Source organism: Arvicanthis niloticus, chromosome 30, assembly GCF_011762505.2.
Source record: "Arvicanthis niloticus isolate mArvNil1 chromosome 30, mArvNil1.pat.X, whole genome shotgun sequence".
NCBI lineage: Eukaryota > Metazoa > Chordata > Mammalia > Rodentia > Muridae > Arvicanthis > Arvicanthis niloticus.
Genome location: NC_133438.1, coordinates 22,353,268 through 22,369,255, shown reverse-complemented (window position 1 = coordinate 22,369,255; position 15,988 = coordinate 22,353,268). Strand labels below are relative to the sequence as shown.

Here is a 15,988-nt window from a genome sequence, read left to right as displayed (position 1 = left end):
AGAGGAAGTAAGCACACACTGGATCCTCAGTGTAGATCATCAATGTTGTGCTTCACTTCAAAGGACTTTAAATATATTCATTACAATAGCCCAGTGAATAGTTACTGTCAGCCGACAGTAAGTACTATTAACTAAACCCAGCTAATAAAGATTATTCAGAAGGGAGTTTGCATCAAGTAAGCTTTTCCTTCCTTACACTGCTTTTCTCTCATATTTTGTTGCAGGAATGGTTAAACCAGCAAGTGCAGCTCACCTGGCCGGGCAGACGTTTCCACTTTACCTCCTCCTTTGAATCCTCTAGTCCAGGTTCCGTGTCCACGGAACTTGTGTCACGGTGGCGTTCACAGTACACTGGTGTGCCCCTTTCCTCCTGGAGAGCCACCATAGAGCGGTATGACGGCCTTATCTAAATGTATGTGGAAAATGGGAAAATGAATGTCAAGTTCAACTGTTAAATTAAACACACGCACAAACAGGCACAGGCCATGGCGCATTTGTGGGAACTGGTTTGAGTGAACCAATTCCATGGGGGTCAAGTGGAGGTCAAGAGGCTTGTCCAAAGCTAATTAGCCTTCTTAATGTTTTTACAATACTGTGACAGAGCCTGGTGTGATGATCCACACCTTTAATCCCAGCACTCAGGAGCTAGAGGCAGGGGGATCTCTGTGAGTTTGAGGCCAGCCTGGTCTGGTCTACAGAGTGAGTTAGAGGACAGCTAGACCCTACATAGTGAAACCCTGTCTTGCATCAAACAAAACAAAACAAAACAAAACAAAACAAAACAAAACAAAACAAAACAAAATTAAAATACTGAAACAAACAGTATGGAAACCTTTTCCAAACATAAGCCAGATTTTGTTTTTATTTGTATATTACTTTAAATAAATAAAAGCTATTTTAACTATGCTTCTATAAACACACAGCTTTAAAAGTTTGGAAAAAAAACCAGAAGACTCCAGTAGTACTTACTTTACTTATTACTTTTATTACATTATTTGTTTTAGCTTTTGAGACAAGGTCGCAGGTAGTTGAGGCTGCCTCGACCTTGCTATGAATGAAGTGGGCTTTGTGTTCTCTACTTCCCACATGCTGGGGTGACAGGCTTGCATCCACATCCAGATGCACAGAATGTTTTTCAGTGCTCTGTCTCCTGTGTCTACCTCTTCATAAATACCTACCTAGTGCTATGGCATGCCTCTGATATAACGTGATACTGCTAGCTTCAAAACAATCACAAAGCTATTATTAAAAATTTGAGATTAAAAAAAGTCTATCCCCTCATATATTTTACTTAACTCTATTTAGATCAGTGCAAATCAACTCTGTGCTCACAGTATATTTAATCAGTTGTGGAATGTGAAGCTCACCTGAAAGATTAATATTAAGAAAGACAAAAGCTTAATTTTAGGATCATTTATGATACAATCGTAGACAAGAGCAGTGTAAATGCTACTGCTGGGTCTCTGAATGACTCCAGTGAGAAATACGTAAGTCAGAGGTCTGCAAAGGACAGGCCACGTATGAAGTCTGTTTTACTACTTGTTACAAATAAAGATACACTGAACACATGAAGGCATTCTGTCTTAATGTCTCCACAGGTACTCTCTCACTTAAGGGTGAGTAGTTGTGATACGTAGAACCTGGCTGAAAGCCTAAAATACTTTATTTATTGCCCTTTATAATAAAAGGTTTCCCAGTACCAACTTTTCATCCTTTCACTTTTAATTACAAAATATGAAAGTGTGCCAAAGAGTTTTTTTTTTCTTTTAAACAATGAAGTCTATACTTTTTTAAAACTTAAAAGTTCATCGAACTATCAACTGTTATACACTTAATGTGTAGTCTTTGCAGGCATCTAAAAATCTGTTAAAATAATTCTCAGAGCTTCAGTTTTTTTAAATATAGAAAATATACTATGCCATCCTTAATTGTAATAGAGGAGATGCATTTATATACAGTATTAACTTACACAGTCTGGGACTTTCAATCCTCGTACAGTTACATACAAGGTTGATGGATAACGGTTTCTTGGACACTTGGACCACCATTCAAACACCTCAACAACATTTAGCTGGGATCGAGGCTTAGTAGGTGGGTAGTAGAGCTGCAGCCGAAGTTTTGAGTTGATGTTTGCATTTCCATTGGCTCCCAGAAGCTTAAAGTAAGAATTTGTGTTAATTATTGACTTTTCTGAAACACACACATCCAACAGCAACACAACAGAAAGCAACAGCAGAGTCAGAAGCTTGGCTTTAAAAGATTAAAACAAGGTTGAAACTCCTTAGGCGTGTGAAGAAAAAGGAAGATCACCGTGAGGTCATTTTGACAAATGACTTGGAGAACACTTCCTAAAGCACTCTTTTCAGCATTCAGCCTCAGACTGCTGTGCAAGCAGTTACACCATGTACCAGGAGGTACGTTACACAAACAAAGTGGGTGACACACGCTTGTTCGAACTAACAATAGTAAAGAATAAAGTACAAATCACTGACCACAAACACGTTTCTCCATTTATGGCAGTCGTTGTTCTTAGCAGGACTGGAGATTAAACCCACTGCGGTCTTCCAAACGCTCCACAAGTGTCTACTACTAAAGACATGCCCCTAGCCTTCTTTTCCTTCCCTGGAACTCAAGCAGGTCTTGGACTTGTTAACACTGTGCCTCAGCCTCCCCAGTAGCTGGGACTCCAGGAATACATTAATAGTTTTAGTGGTTAAAATGATATGTTTTAGATTTTTTAAGATGCAAAATCATTTTAAGATAAGTTAATCCAAACTGTCCACTTCAGTTTTCAATATTTTAGTCTACCTTCTTTGAAAGGACTATTGAAAAAGCCAATTAGACAAAAAACAAGATAAGCAGACAGATTATAAGATAATCATAGAGGTAAACCAAGATAAGCAGGGAGATTCTTAGGAAAAAGTTTAAACTCTCAGCAGTTCGGATAAAGCTTTCTTTTCCTACTTAATGAGTGAAGAGGAAATGTTGCCAAAAGTGAGTGCTGTGCACACTGTGAACTTGGAGTACAAAGTGACGTCACTGTGCAGCTCAGCAATTACGTGTGGCCAGAAGCAGAAGCACAGGCATGAAGCGCAGGGCATCAGTAGTTGCTGCTGACTGACATACTTGGATGACTGGGAGAAAAGAGCCAAGGGAGACCCAGTGTAGAGCTGTCCCAAAGACCTATGATGACGGGATGCTCTACGCTGAGTGAGCACATGGGCCTGTCAAGTCCTCAAGTGTGCTTGATGCAACTACACAAGTGAGCTTTTAGTTATGATTAATTTCACTTAATCTGCAATAAACTTGCTATGTGTTACTTATGGTTATAAGCTCATGAGACTGTGTAGACAGTAGGAAAACTAAGAGACAGGAGAAAGGATAAGAGATTTGGCAGGATATTTGAAGCTGAAATGGCCAAAAAGAAAATGTATTCACAAATTTAAAGAGCAAGAAATGAAAGTGGGCTTAAGAAAAGTAAATCAGTGAAGAAACTGGGTTCCATTAGGAGGTAGGGACCAGTCTTGAAGGAAGGGGATAACCACGGCACAGGAGGGTGCTGACAGGAAAGCAGAGACAACAGGGACTCACAGGAACAGTCTGTTAAACACATGTATGTTTGACACAGGAACAAGTGACATTCATGATTCAGCTGGAAAAGTTTTGGTGGCAGGGGCGAAATTCAAATTGTGGCTTGTTGAAAACATATCATCAAAGAAGTGCACACAGCAAATGTAGCATGTTCCCCTACAACTTGGGGAAAGCATGACGAGACCATGGATTTACAAGCTCAGGGAGTAGTACTGTGCTCGACTGGGAAACAAGTTTAAAACTGCGTAAACTAGCGTTTGCCCTTTAAACACGATCTCTGCACACTCGACAGAGGCCCCCTTTCCTTTTTCTAATTTTTTATTGGATAGTTTATTTACTACATTTCAAATGTTACCCCATCCCAGTTTCTCCTCTGCAAACCCCCTATCCCATGCTCCTCACCCCCTGCTTCTGTGAGGGTACTCACCCACCCACTCCTGCCTCCCTGCCCTCGAATTCCCCTCCACTGGGGCATTGAGCCGCCACAAGACCAAGGTCCTCCCCTTCCATTGATGCCAGATAAGGCCATTCTCTGGTACATGAGCAACTGGAGCCATGGGTCCCCCTATGTCTACTCTTTGGTGGTTTAGTTCCTGGGAGCTCTGTGGGGTCTGGTTGGTTGATATGTTGTTTTACTATTGCCCAAAGCACAACACACTTTAAGGATTCCCCAGTTCCCAAAACATACTTTTTAAAGTTGTTTTATTATTGTCTAGATAATGTAGTTTATACTAGTGTATTGCTTAGCCAAGTAAACAATTCATGCTAAGACATCCATAATGAACATGTCATTATGACTATAGTCATTGTGACTATAAATCCATAATGAACATGTCATTACAGTATAATATAGCTAGTTCTATATAAGCTTCATTATTGCATGGTTAAAATAGTCACAAACATATTCTACAAGAATTGAAAGTACCTGAGACCAAAGGCTTAACTGAAAATTAACATATGTTTAATGGACCATAGCAAAAGGGGGATGGTCCTGAATCCACCAGCACAAATACTGAGACTTTTACATTTAAACTTGTTTCTTGTCACTTTACTCAATTTTTAAGTTTACCCTAATTGCTTTCCACTCATGTCAGAAAATCCTTCAGTTGACATTCACCCCTTTGTGTGTCTGTGTGTGCTGGGACACAGTGACCTTGTGAAAGTCCAGGGAAATTATGTAATATATCTAATACAACTGCGTGTATGTATATGTGCATACACATAAATAAAATAAAAACTAAAACTGTTCAAAAATTAACCCAAACAAAATTACTGGTAACTCTGTAAGGCTTATAGTACAATAAAGGAAAAGACACACAGTATTAAAAATGGAAAACACACAATCCACTCCCCTTTATGGAGACAGGGATAGACTCCCGAATTAATTTCTTCTGACAATGGCTCAATATGGATGAATTAAAATCCACATGATCTTGAAAAAATAAAAAACAAGATGCTGTGACATCCGTGGTGTTCTAGCTATAGCTTAGGGCCCACACAGAGGCCTGCTCAAACTGTAACACAGGATAAATGAGCAGCTCCTACTAACCTGCTTTGTGTGACACACTATTATACTTTACAGTGCTCATGAAAACTTAGCAGCAGCTCAGACCCTCCCATCTACCAATACTCATGTTATGAGGTCAAAGGATTCAGGGCTGCTGACTGCACAATGGCTCATACACTGAAAGGCCTCAATACATACCTCACACAGTGACCAACAGGTGGCAGCATGCATGTGTCTTTGAGTACAATATCCCCAGAGTCAAAAAGTATAAATAGTGCACTCTGAGTAATCAATAAGTATTTCAGACTTTTAATTGCTTTACTAAGAGTTAACAAACTCTTAGAGACTGAAACAACTTGGTGGAAAACTGTAACCAAATTTAGAAGAGATTATTTTAAATACATTTAAAAGAACAGGTGAAAATGTACCTTAAGAAATGCCCAGGCAATTTTTCGAAAGCCACATTCTTGGTTTTGAACCTCAGAGTTATTCTTGATTTCATCCATGCTTAAAAAGTCAAGAATCTGTAAATACATTTTAAAAAGTTATTTCACAGAATAACAGACTGTCTAAATTCCATAGTCTCTATTGATACATTATCATCTGGCACCCACAGATCATACTGAAACATTACATTCTTGGTATTAAATTCTCACATTAGCACATAACAAAACTATTAAATCAACAATTCACACTTGTATGCTTAAATATTTACTAAAATTATTTTTAAATTCATACCTCAAAGAACAGAATGACTTTTGGACACTCATCAAACTCTCGAAGCAAATAGGGAAAATTTTCATTAAAAATAACTTGCTCCTCCCACTCCGGAAGCCTTGACTTTAGCTTTTTAAAGTCATATGGCTGCGTCATAATAGGGAGAATATAGTCCACATTGTCTTTCTCATAGTAAGAGGAAACAGGACGTTCACTGTTCAAAGACAAAGTTTCTATTACTACAATTCATTACATATTTTTTAGAGAGTAACACTAAGGAGAAAAAAATTGCACAGCCCATAAAAGCAGAAATAGTAGCTATCAATGGCACAAAAGCAAAAATAATGTTCTTTTAACATCTAAAAAATCATAAATTTTATAAAGCATTAGAAGTAACGATGTCTTCTTACAATCTTGTATTCTGTTTTGGTTCTTTGGGTCAGATAAATAATTTATTATGAAAGTAGAAAGGTGTAATCAACCTTTAATGTACAGAGCTAAAATATGGCAACTCTTCCAGAAGTTTAAATGAGCTTATGACAAAATGCATAAGTCCAGATAATAACGTAAAAAGATCTTTTACACTATCATATTTTCTTTGTATGTACTAACACAACTACGCAGATGTGTTCTCTTTTTTGTAATAATCTTAATGTTCTTTTAAGCAAATACTTTTTTGAATTAGTATAATCTAGTATAATGCATAGAGAAATTTTAATCCAGCAACATAGCTGCTCTAGCCACATCCAATGACCTTGTAGGTCTGTGTGTTCTGGTTGGAATGCAGACATGCCCCTCAGTACACACCTTTAATGTCAAACAATGACGTCCAATTGAGGGACAGACAAAGTGATGAATCAGAGAAAGATTTGACAGTATAGGATACGCCCAACTCTCAACAAGAACAGCACAGGAAAGAGAAGCTATTTAAGAGGAGCACAGGGAGAGAGTCCAGTCAGTTGGGAGTCAGTTCTGGTCCACAGAGTTGAGTTCAGACAGTCAGTGAGTGTAGGCAGTAGAGTTGAGCTCCTTGGTGGTAAGTTCGTACAGTTCTGTGCAGGTCAGCAGAAGCAGTTTTTACTGGGACAGTTTTATAGAGATAGGTTGCAGAGAGAACAAGCTAGACACTGGTGAAGACAGACTGAGCCAGAGAATGAGAAGGGGCCAGAAGATTAGAACAGATTGCTAGAATTAGTTTGAGGCCAAGCAGAGCAATTCAGTCAGAATCTGACAGAAGCCTAATTGAGTAAGTCATCTTGGAGAGGAATTTGAGCCGGAATAGCTGAGTTGAAACAGCCATCCAGAGTTCCAGAAGAACTAAAAGGGTGAGCTTATTCAGCAGTAAGCCTCCGAGATGACAATTACATTTGACAAATAAAAGTTACTTTTATAGTAATGATTTATTTTAATGGCTTTTAAACCTATGTATGTGTATTCTCTTATTATATACATTATAACTTATGTATATAGATTCAAAAATGGTTCTCTCTAGATAAACCTTAGGGGAAAACATTTTCAAGACATACTTTCAGCACCTCAGGCCCATCAAACACAGTAATTTCAATGGAAAGCAAGAGGCTAACAATGAGAACACTTACAAAATTTACCATGCAAATTTATGACCTAATTAGTAAGCCTGATAGCCTCAATATTCAAGATGGTGCATTCCCTCCATTTCTTCTGTGGTGCTTACCGATTGAACTGAGGCACACCTAAACCATAGGCATATTCTCTGACGTCAGCCCACAGTTCTCTGCCTACTCACTTTCAGCCACAAGGGCAGCCAAGAGGATTTCTACTGCACGGTTTCAACCTAAAGATGGTGTAATGTTTAAAATCACCTGTCATCTTTCTTGACATACTGGCCAGTGTGTTCATCAACCACATGGATCTTTACCATTGGGTGAGAAATCATAAAGTCAGATTTAAGCCGATCAGTACGGTGAATGTAGACTCCCATGACAAGATCATCATCAAGCAAACACTTGGGGTGAACTGGACTGTCTCGGCTTGTTATCTCATGAACACCATCTCCATTTGTCTCTTCATTATCCTCTGAAACTAAAGCAGGAAGAAAAGTCAGTAATAATCGCTCTCATACTTAGGGGTTACATTTAGTTAATCTTACAATCGACTGTCTTACTCTGTTAATAGAAGAACTTCAAGGGAAAAGAAAGGCCATTGCTAGCTTTCATTCACCAAGATAACCATTTGCAATTCTAAAATCAGTCGTTTAAGAATAAAAAATTTTATGCCACAATGCACTACAAATCATTTCCTTGTACAGTTAAATAAAAAACTATAAGCTCACTATACATACCCACATATAATTGTGAATAAGTCATTATTAAAAAATGAACATCTTACTCTTATGAATTAAGATACACAGTGTATCTTGACTTATTTTAAATTATACCTTCAGTTTTAAGAATTAAGGTTTCTAGAGTCTTGTATTCCCAATGGGGAATACAAAGGCACATACTTTTTATTTAATTTAGGTAACAAACCTGCTTTCGCCTTCTTCTTTGTCTTTTTGGGTTTGGGCTTTGTGTTCTCTGGCACACTGGCATCCGCATCCTGGTCTGTGGAGTGTGTTCCCTCCATGGGGTGAGATCCTTCAGGGGCACCTTCTTTCTTCTGTTCACCTTCAACTGCACTGTTACAGACATCTGAGGGACTGAAGCACAGCCCAAGAACAAATCACTACAAATGGTTTCTACAACTGTTATTCATGGTATAGCAGGGTGAGTGGTGAGTAGAAGCAAGGATAATCTATCATGTTCCTGTAAAAATGTCACGATCTGATATTTTCTCATAGAATAAAATGACTGTCAAACCAGGAGTCATAGATAATATTTTCAACCCAATGAAGAGTTACATATCTTAGGAGCCAACAAAAACAAAACTATGAACTCCACAAAATAACCTCATACTGAGCAGGCTCAGACATGAGGACCACACATCTGAGGCTGGACTCAACTACAAATTGTCACACTGTCTGAGAACAAACAACGGGAAAATAAAATCCTATTTTATGATTGTGGACCTATACTGTATAGAACTCGAAAGCATCCTCAGCCTGCTGCTAACTAAATGATTAATGAAAACATTTCTAAATGATTTAAAAGGTAAAAGAATTTTTCCAAGTTTGTTCTAAGAAATTTCAGCCATACAACTTTTGATTTCTATGCAAAAGTTCATTGCTTTTGTTCTCTAGGGGCAGGTGTAAGACTACATTTTTCAGAATTCTTGATAAAAATTAAATTTGTACTACATGCAAACAGTAAGAGGTAGCAGCCTGGAACAGAAGCTGCCCTATTAAAGTCTGTTCATAATCTATGAAGTAAAAATATGCCTTTAAATAATAAAAAATTAACTTCCAACATATTCATTTATTGTTCAAAAAGAAACACCGGGAAATAAAAAGATTAGATAAATACTTTATAGCAGTTATTCCTGAATACTATATGCTATTTTATCGGTCACAAAATACTACTGTTAAAGAACAGGTACATTTGCATGCCACCAGCACGTATGGTATAGTTTGAATTAAACTAGAGAATGTTCATTTCCATGCCAATGTGTTAATGATTTACAGTACACTATGAAGAGCATCTTGTAAGATGGCCATAGCAGACCTTTGCTTCTTAATGTTCAAGAATCTCCTCTGTGAGTACCGGCTGGGCTTTGTCACCCACTTCCAATAAGATAGAGGAAATATATATGCTATTTTAAAAATATTCACTTCTGTCTTGCTATTACTCTCTCAGAACTTTGATCTGGGGAAGAAAGTTGCCACCTGGGTGAGGAGTTCCCAATGCATTGATCCATGTGGCTAAGAACTCGTATCTCTGACCAGAAGCCACCAGGACCTGAGGCCTGCCTACAGCCTCATGGTGATGCAGAGAAGCATCTCTTCTGAAGCTCCTGTGGGGAGACATCTGTCCTGGATAGCATCCTGACTGAAGCTTGTGAGAGCCTGTGAAAGTCAGAGCTGCCTTCTGAACAGCAGCAGGTGTGAGACAAGTGTATTAAGTTAGTATATTCTGGGCTAAGTTTTTAAAGTGCCAACAGATAGGTCATTCTTATACTAACATATCCTTGAAGCACTGACCATCTAGATTATGAGATTTCTTTTTAGCTGAGAGCTTAAGGGAAAATTACCTCAACTGCCAAAGGCTAGTCACAAAGAGGCTGATAAAGTAACTAGCCACGTACAAGCTGTTTATGTAAATAATGAGTGCAGGGGAAAAGAGAAATATGCCACTTGGAAGACAGTTTAAAAATCTCACTGCTTCATATAGAGAACTTACAAATATGAATATAGTTCCAGAAACATATATATATATATGTATATATATATATATGCATGAGTATCATACATAAAAGACTAAATATTAAATTGGCAATAGTTATTATCATTGATAATTATTCTACAGTGAACAAATACTATCTGTATAATAAGGAAAAAAATTGAGATTAACATATTTAACTTCAAAAAAATAATTGTGTGTGTGTGTGTGCACGTGTGTGTGTGTGTAGATGCAAACGGGTCTTCTGAGACAGGGTTTCACCATGGTTTTCTAGTAGGCCTCAACTCCACTATGTGGTGCAGGCTGGCCTTGAACTCGAGATTATCCTGCCTTAGTGCCCGAGTGCTGGACTGTATGTATGAATCATGGACTACATGTATGAACCACCATAGTCAGCAGGCCTGTTACTTCCATAGCAGTTGTAAGTGGGTGAATGTGGACATGTTGGAGGTAGACTGTCAGTGTTACGGCTCAGGCTCTTACATCACTTAGTTTCTTAGAAGAAATAGGATAGCGCCATTCCTGTCCCTCACAGGGCTGTTGTAAATACTCAGAGTGTATTCTCATAAAGTTTCTAGCACAAGTACTGCGTAAATGCTGGCAATTATCACTTCAGTGGCAATGTTTCCAAACACAGCGCTAACTTTCTTAAATTACAGAATGCATCAGTGTGTCAACGTGACGACCCCAGAGTGTGTCTGTGTGTGTCGATGTGAACACCCTGAAGCGCAACTGTGTGTGATGAGGTGAAGGTGCTTGAGTGTGTCTTATATTTTTGTGAAGTACCTTGTCTCAGGCTTAGCTGGCACCGGGACTTTCTTCTTCTTCTTCTTTCTTTTTTCACTGCCCAGCTTGTCGTCATGCAATAGAGTGTCGGGAGGAAAGTAGGTTAGCTGCTCCTTTAGCTTCTTTCGTATTTTCTTCTTGATCTCCTTGGCCATTTCTTCAGCTACCTGCAGCTGATAGGCTTCGGTCAGTTCTCCTTTCCCTTCTGTCCCAGCCTTTTCTTGGCCGTCATCTGAATCACCTGCTGGCTGGGACTTGCCTCTGACTTTCTCCTGTGCAGAATCCACCTTTTCTGGAGTTTCTGGTTCCATTTCCTGTGTGATCTGGGTAACGTTTATTTGGCTTTTCTTGCTTGCCTGGCTCTACACTAACATTATCCGCTGAATCTTCACGTGCTGCTCACTTCTCTAGGTTATTAGTGTTAATTCTAGTTCTAAGGTAGCCAGAAGATTACTTTGAAGGTAACAGGCTAGGAAAAGAACACAACAACAATGTCAGTCCGGGACAGTGTATGACTTAAAGGGAAATATAATGATTGATGCCCACCACTACTAAGACAACCAGATTTTTCGAGGGTAGAATGATACTTCTCTAGAACATCTGATGAGCACTCTTAGTTTATACTTGTATGTTTAGATTAAAAAAAATCTCTGAAAGTGGTTTCAGATTAACAAGAGTAGTTATGTTAGTTATTATCTGAGTTAGTTAACAAGAGTACTTATGGGCTTTTGGGGAACAAATTAATTGCTTAGTTGCTATTTTCTTACTAGTAGAGTGATCCAAATGTTAATTTGGCTAAAATATGTTTTAGACAACTCATCAAAAAGCCATGGCTGATAAAACATTTTAAATTTCTCAAGAAAAAAACTCATAATGGGTTATTAATCTTGTAATAATTAATCATAATTATACTCTAAGCCAGTGGTTCTCACCCTTCCTAATACTGTGACCCTGTAACACAGTTCTTCATATCATAGTGACCCACAACCATAAAGTTATCTTCATCTCTACTTTCTAGCTATATGCTACTGTTACAAATCGTAATATAAATATCTGATCTGTGCCTCCTGTGAAAGGCTGGTCAACCCTCAAAGAGTCACAACCCATAGGTTGAGAACAATGGCTCTAAGGCCAAATCATCCTCAATTGTTTCCCAACTGTATCCATAAAATGCTAAATAGTAACTAGAAAGTTGTGACAAGTTAATAAATCCATACCTCTTTGTCAAAGTTATTTAAGATAATTTTTAATAAAAACAGTAAAAGGTTAAGATTTATAAAAGAATATTATCAGATAGAAAATAAATTAGAGAAATTCTCTAAGAATTTAAAAAATAATCAAGATTACACTGATAAGTTTATTCATCCATTAAAAAAGGAATTTACAGAAAAATGGATGGAATGGGAAAACATACTCTCACATATGCAGACCCTTGCTGTGAATTATTCGATATGTGTGTTTACATTGGAGTATTTGAAGAGGTGGGATACATGAAATAGCCACGGGGTCAGGAAAGGTGTTACGGAGGTAATGACGTAAGGACAAGAAAGGACGTAAGGACATAGAAGACTGTCTCAAAACTGATGTTCTTGTTCCTTGGCTCCGAGAGCCTTTCTGTCCCTTCTGTGATGTCCCATGAGCCTTGGTGTGGGGACTATGTATAGGTTGGGGCTGGATGCCTCACAGCTGGTTGTTCTCAGTTTTGACCAGTTTTGATTTATGTAATGGTTTCTGTCTGCTGCAAAAAGGAGCGCTGCTAGGAGCGAGAAGCATGCTTAACTGTGTTCGACAGGAAAGCTCATGACGTCTCAACAATATAATGCCTAGTGATTTATAGTGAATATAAATGTGTATGTTCTTTATAGTGAATATATACGAATATATACATAGTTATATATATAGTCTAGGGTTTCTAATGAGAATGGCTACAGTCAGTCACATAGCCGCAGCACACCCTCTCATACAAACAATGGACACGGGCGCACATCCCCACCCCCGCGCTCACGCGAATGGGCACGTGACACAGACACACACATGTACACAAGTGTGCACACACACCTCCACCTCTCCCCCATGCTTGCGCGTTCTCTTGTGCTCGCGTGATTGCGCCTGAGTGCTCGTGCAGTTATGTGCGCTTGCGCGCATGCGCATACATACCACACACAGACACACACATACACATGTGCGCGCGCACCCTTGCCACACACACACACACACACACACACACACACACACACACACACACACTCCGCACACATGCTCTGGAGTTCTCACATGCTGCTTCAGTGCTTGAGCGCTAGTGTGATTGTGGGCGTGTACATACCACACACAGACACACGTGCACGCGCACCTCCCATGCTCACAAGTCCTTGTGCGTTTAAGCTGTGCGATTGAGCTAGTGTCCAACACACACACACACACACACACACACACGTGCGCGCGCGCGGAAACACACACACACACACACACACACACACGTGCGCGCGCGCGCGGAAACACACACACATACACTACATTGCTAGAAGGCTGGGTCTGTGTCTTTCAGGTTAAAAGGGTAATTAACAAAGATTCTACACGTCACAGGTAAAATTACTTTATGTCCATTTAACAAATAGATAATTAAGAAATAAAAGATTAAATGTATATTTAAATGATCTAATATTTGATATTTTGAGGCATAACTGAATAAACAGTAATATTTAATGATAACACCACAATTACAGAAATAATCATTTTAATGTTAATGTATACTACAGAAGACAGATAATTAGTAACTTATATTTGATTAATAACATAACTATAATTTATATTTTACAATATAGACTTATATTTAGATTATATTTAATAAAACATCCCGAATTTTGTAGATGTCATTTTATAAAACAATTTTTAAACAGTATACAAAATATTAGATATCATTATATCATTATTTTAAGTCTTTCCCATCCAAAGATGGGAGCTTCTTTACATGAGCTTCTAAGAGATACTACGCAGAAAAAATAACTGGATTATGTTTCCTCCCTCCCTTCTGAAAAACATGAAGAATGTGCTTACACATCAACACACACACAAAGCGGCCGCATTTGGACGATGGCTCTAGCAAAATTTCATAATAAAAGAAGAAAACAAAAATTATGCTTGCATAATTCGACCAGTAAATCTGTGATAGTCCCCATAAATAAATACTATAAATATTGCTAAAATTCCTTTTTGCATTTGAATTTGCTTCAGATATATTTTTTTAAAAATTCCCTTACCTTCTTCACAACAGGCTTCTCCCGAGAGCTCAAGCAATATAGTTGACGCAACAGGTGAAATACCTGTTAGCATCTTTTGCTTTAATGAAACAAAACAAAATCACGGAAGAAACGTTTCTACGGATGCTTTCGCACTTATAATAAAGGCAGAGCAACCATTTGGTAGATTCCCGGATAGCCTCCGTTTTGGGGGCTTTACGTATTGAGATGACCCTAGAGGTGGACTCTTATAATAAATTTGTATAATAAATTCATCACTCTACTTAGATGTAACCAAGAGCACACCTCGCAGTCATTTACAAGAGAACAGACTTGGTACGCAACAGCTTGGGGGGCATTTAAGCCTGAACCTGGGGTGGGATGGTGAAGGCTGCGTCCGTCCATCAGGGCACCGGGCTGGATGGACAGCCTGGACCAAAGGAGAGCGAGCGGGAGAGGAGGGGCCGCTCGTGAGCATCCCCCAGTCTCTGACAGGCCCCTTGCGGGCATCCCCGGGTCTTCCGCAGCCCCCTCGCCGCTCCCCGGGGAGCGGGCAGACCTGAGCCCCCACCACGGCGCGCCCGCGGGATACTCACGGAGAGGAGGGACAGCCCGGCCGCGCGAAGCGGCTCCCTGCGCCTAGGCAAAGGAGGCAACAGCTCCGCCGGCTCAACCGCTGGCGACGCACACGGTCCAGCCAGCCCAGTGCCGCAGTGCGGAGGCGCGCCGCCCGTGACGTCAGGCCCGCCTCTGCCGCTGTTACCTAGGTAACTCAGTCGCCCAGCCAGCGCTCCCAGCCGGACCACAGCCACGCCCCCTACCCAGCCGCAGCGGCGCGCTAATGGAGTTCGGCGGCCGCGCGCGCGCGCGCACCGGGGCTGGGGCCGAGGCTCCGCCCCTGCAGCCGGAAGCGAGTTCCGGGCGCTGGTTTTCTGCTCGTTTTCTGTCGTGTCCGTTCTCGCCGCGGGCAAAGCGCGTTAACTCGGAGCTCTAAGGAATGTCGAGGGGGGGGAGGGAAACGGAAGTGGAAGCCGACGCGTCCCGCGTAGATCCATGAACTAGTGAATGAATGAATGAATGAATGAGCGAGTGAATGACCGTGAAAGGCTCGTCACTCCACAAAACGAAACGCGCCTTGAAGTGTGAACGGGGAGCCCTGCTGCAGACAAATCGGTCAGGCGCTAAATTAACTGTGTTGGAAAAAAAAAAAAAAAAGAATTACGCCACGTTTTCTTTCCAACGCCCCCTCACTTCCGCTTCAGGCGCCATCTTGGGCTGTGAGTCACCACGAGTGGAAAAATACTAGGTGCGTCATTCCCTCCGAATTAGAAGCCATCTTCTGCAACCCGTGAGGCACCTTTGTTATGGCGACAGTAATGCATATTTGTGGGGACGCCAGTTTTTCCCTTCTGACTGGTATCAGACCTAAACAAAACACATCTCATTAGGGGCTCAAAACGCAATGACATCACTGGAAATGGCACCACCATGAAGCCTGCCGTGTCGAGCTGCTGAGTTTTCCACTCCAAAAATCTCCACCTCTAAATCTATCTTGATTTAAGCTATCGCCATTGTTAGTATTCAGTCTAAACTCCACCTCCACACAGTTACCTGGCAACAGCCAAGTGGGCCTGGTCCACTATAAAAGGGGCTGCTTGTTACCTGGCAACCGCCAGGTAGGGATCCACTATAAAAGGGGCTGCTTGTTACCTGGCAACCGCCTGATCACTATAAAAGGGGCTGCTTGCCCTCTCCTCTCTCTTACTCTCTTACTCTCTTGTCTCTAGCTTCTCTGTCCCCTCTCCCTTCCTCCTTCTCTTCCTCTCTCTCCACGTGGT

The 15,988-nt window shown here is 40.3% G+C and overlaps 1 protein-coding gene across 8 annotated transcripts in view; it reads right to left on the bottom strand.

The window, feature by feature from the left end:
* Positions 1 to 14,968, bottom strand: part of Ahi1 (Abelson helper integration site 1) — a 128,703-nt gene extending 113,735 nt beyond the window's left edge. For 5 of the 8 annotated variants that reach the window (XR_013108290.1, XR_013108292.1, XR_013108291.1 and 2 more), the window contains exons 1-8: positions 14,747 to 14,883; positions 10,915 to 11,383; positions 8,323 to 8,492; positions 7,657 to 7,876; positions 5,837 to 6,029; positions 5,527 to 5,622; positions 1,970 to 2,155; positions 254 to 406 (exon numbers count right to left, since the gene is read on the bottom strand). Coding sequence is in view for 5 of the 8 variants with exons in the window: in XM_076928088.1 (XP_076784203.1) it covers positions 254 to 406; positions 1,970 to 2,155; positions 5,527 to 5,622; positions 5,837 to 6,029; positions 7,657 to 7,876; positions 8,323 to 8,492; positions 10,915 to 11,225 (1,329 nt within the window). In the remaining 3 variants the exon portion in view is untranslated. Of the gene's footprint in view, positions 1 to 253; positions 407 to 1,969; positions 2,156 to 5,526; positions 5,623 to 5,836; positions 6,030 to 7,656; positions 7,877 to 8,322; positions 8,493 to 10,914; positions 11,384 to 14,746 lie in introns of all 8 variants that reach the window. The other 3 variants (XM_076928089.1, XM_076928090.1, XM_076928087.1) reach the window with 2 other exon arrangements.
* Positions 14,969 to 15,988: the final 1,020 nt, after the last annotated feature.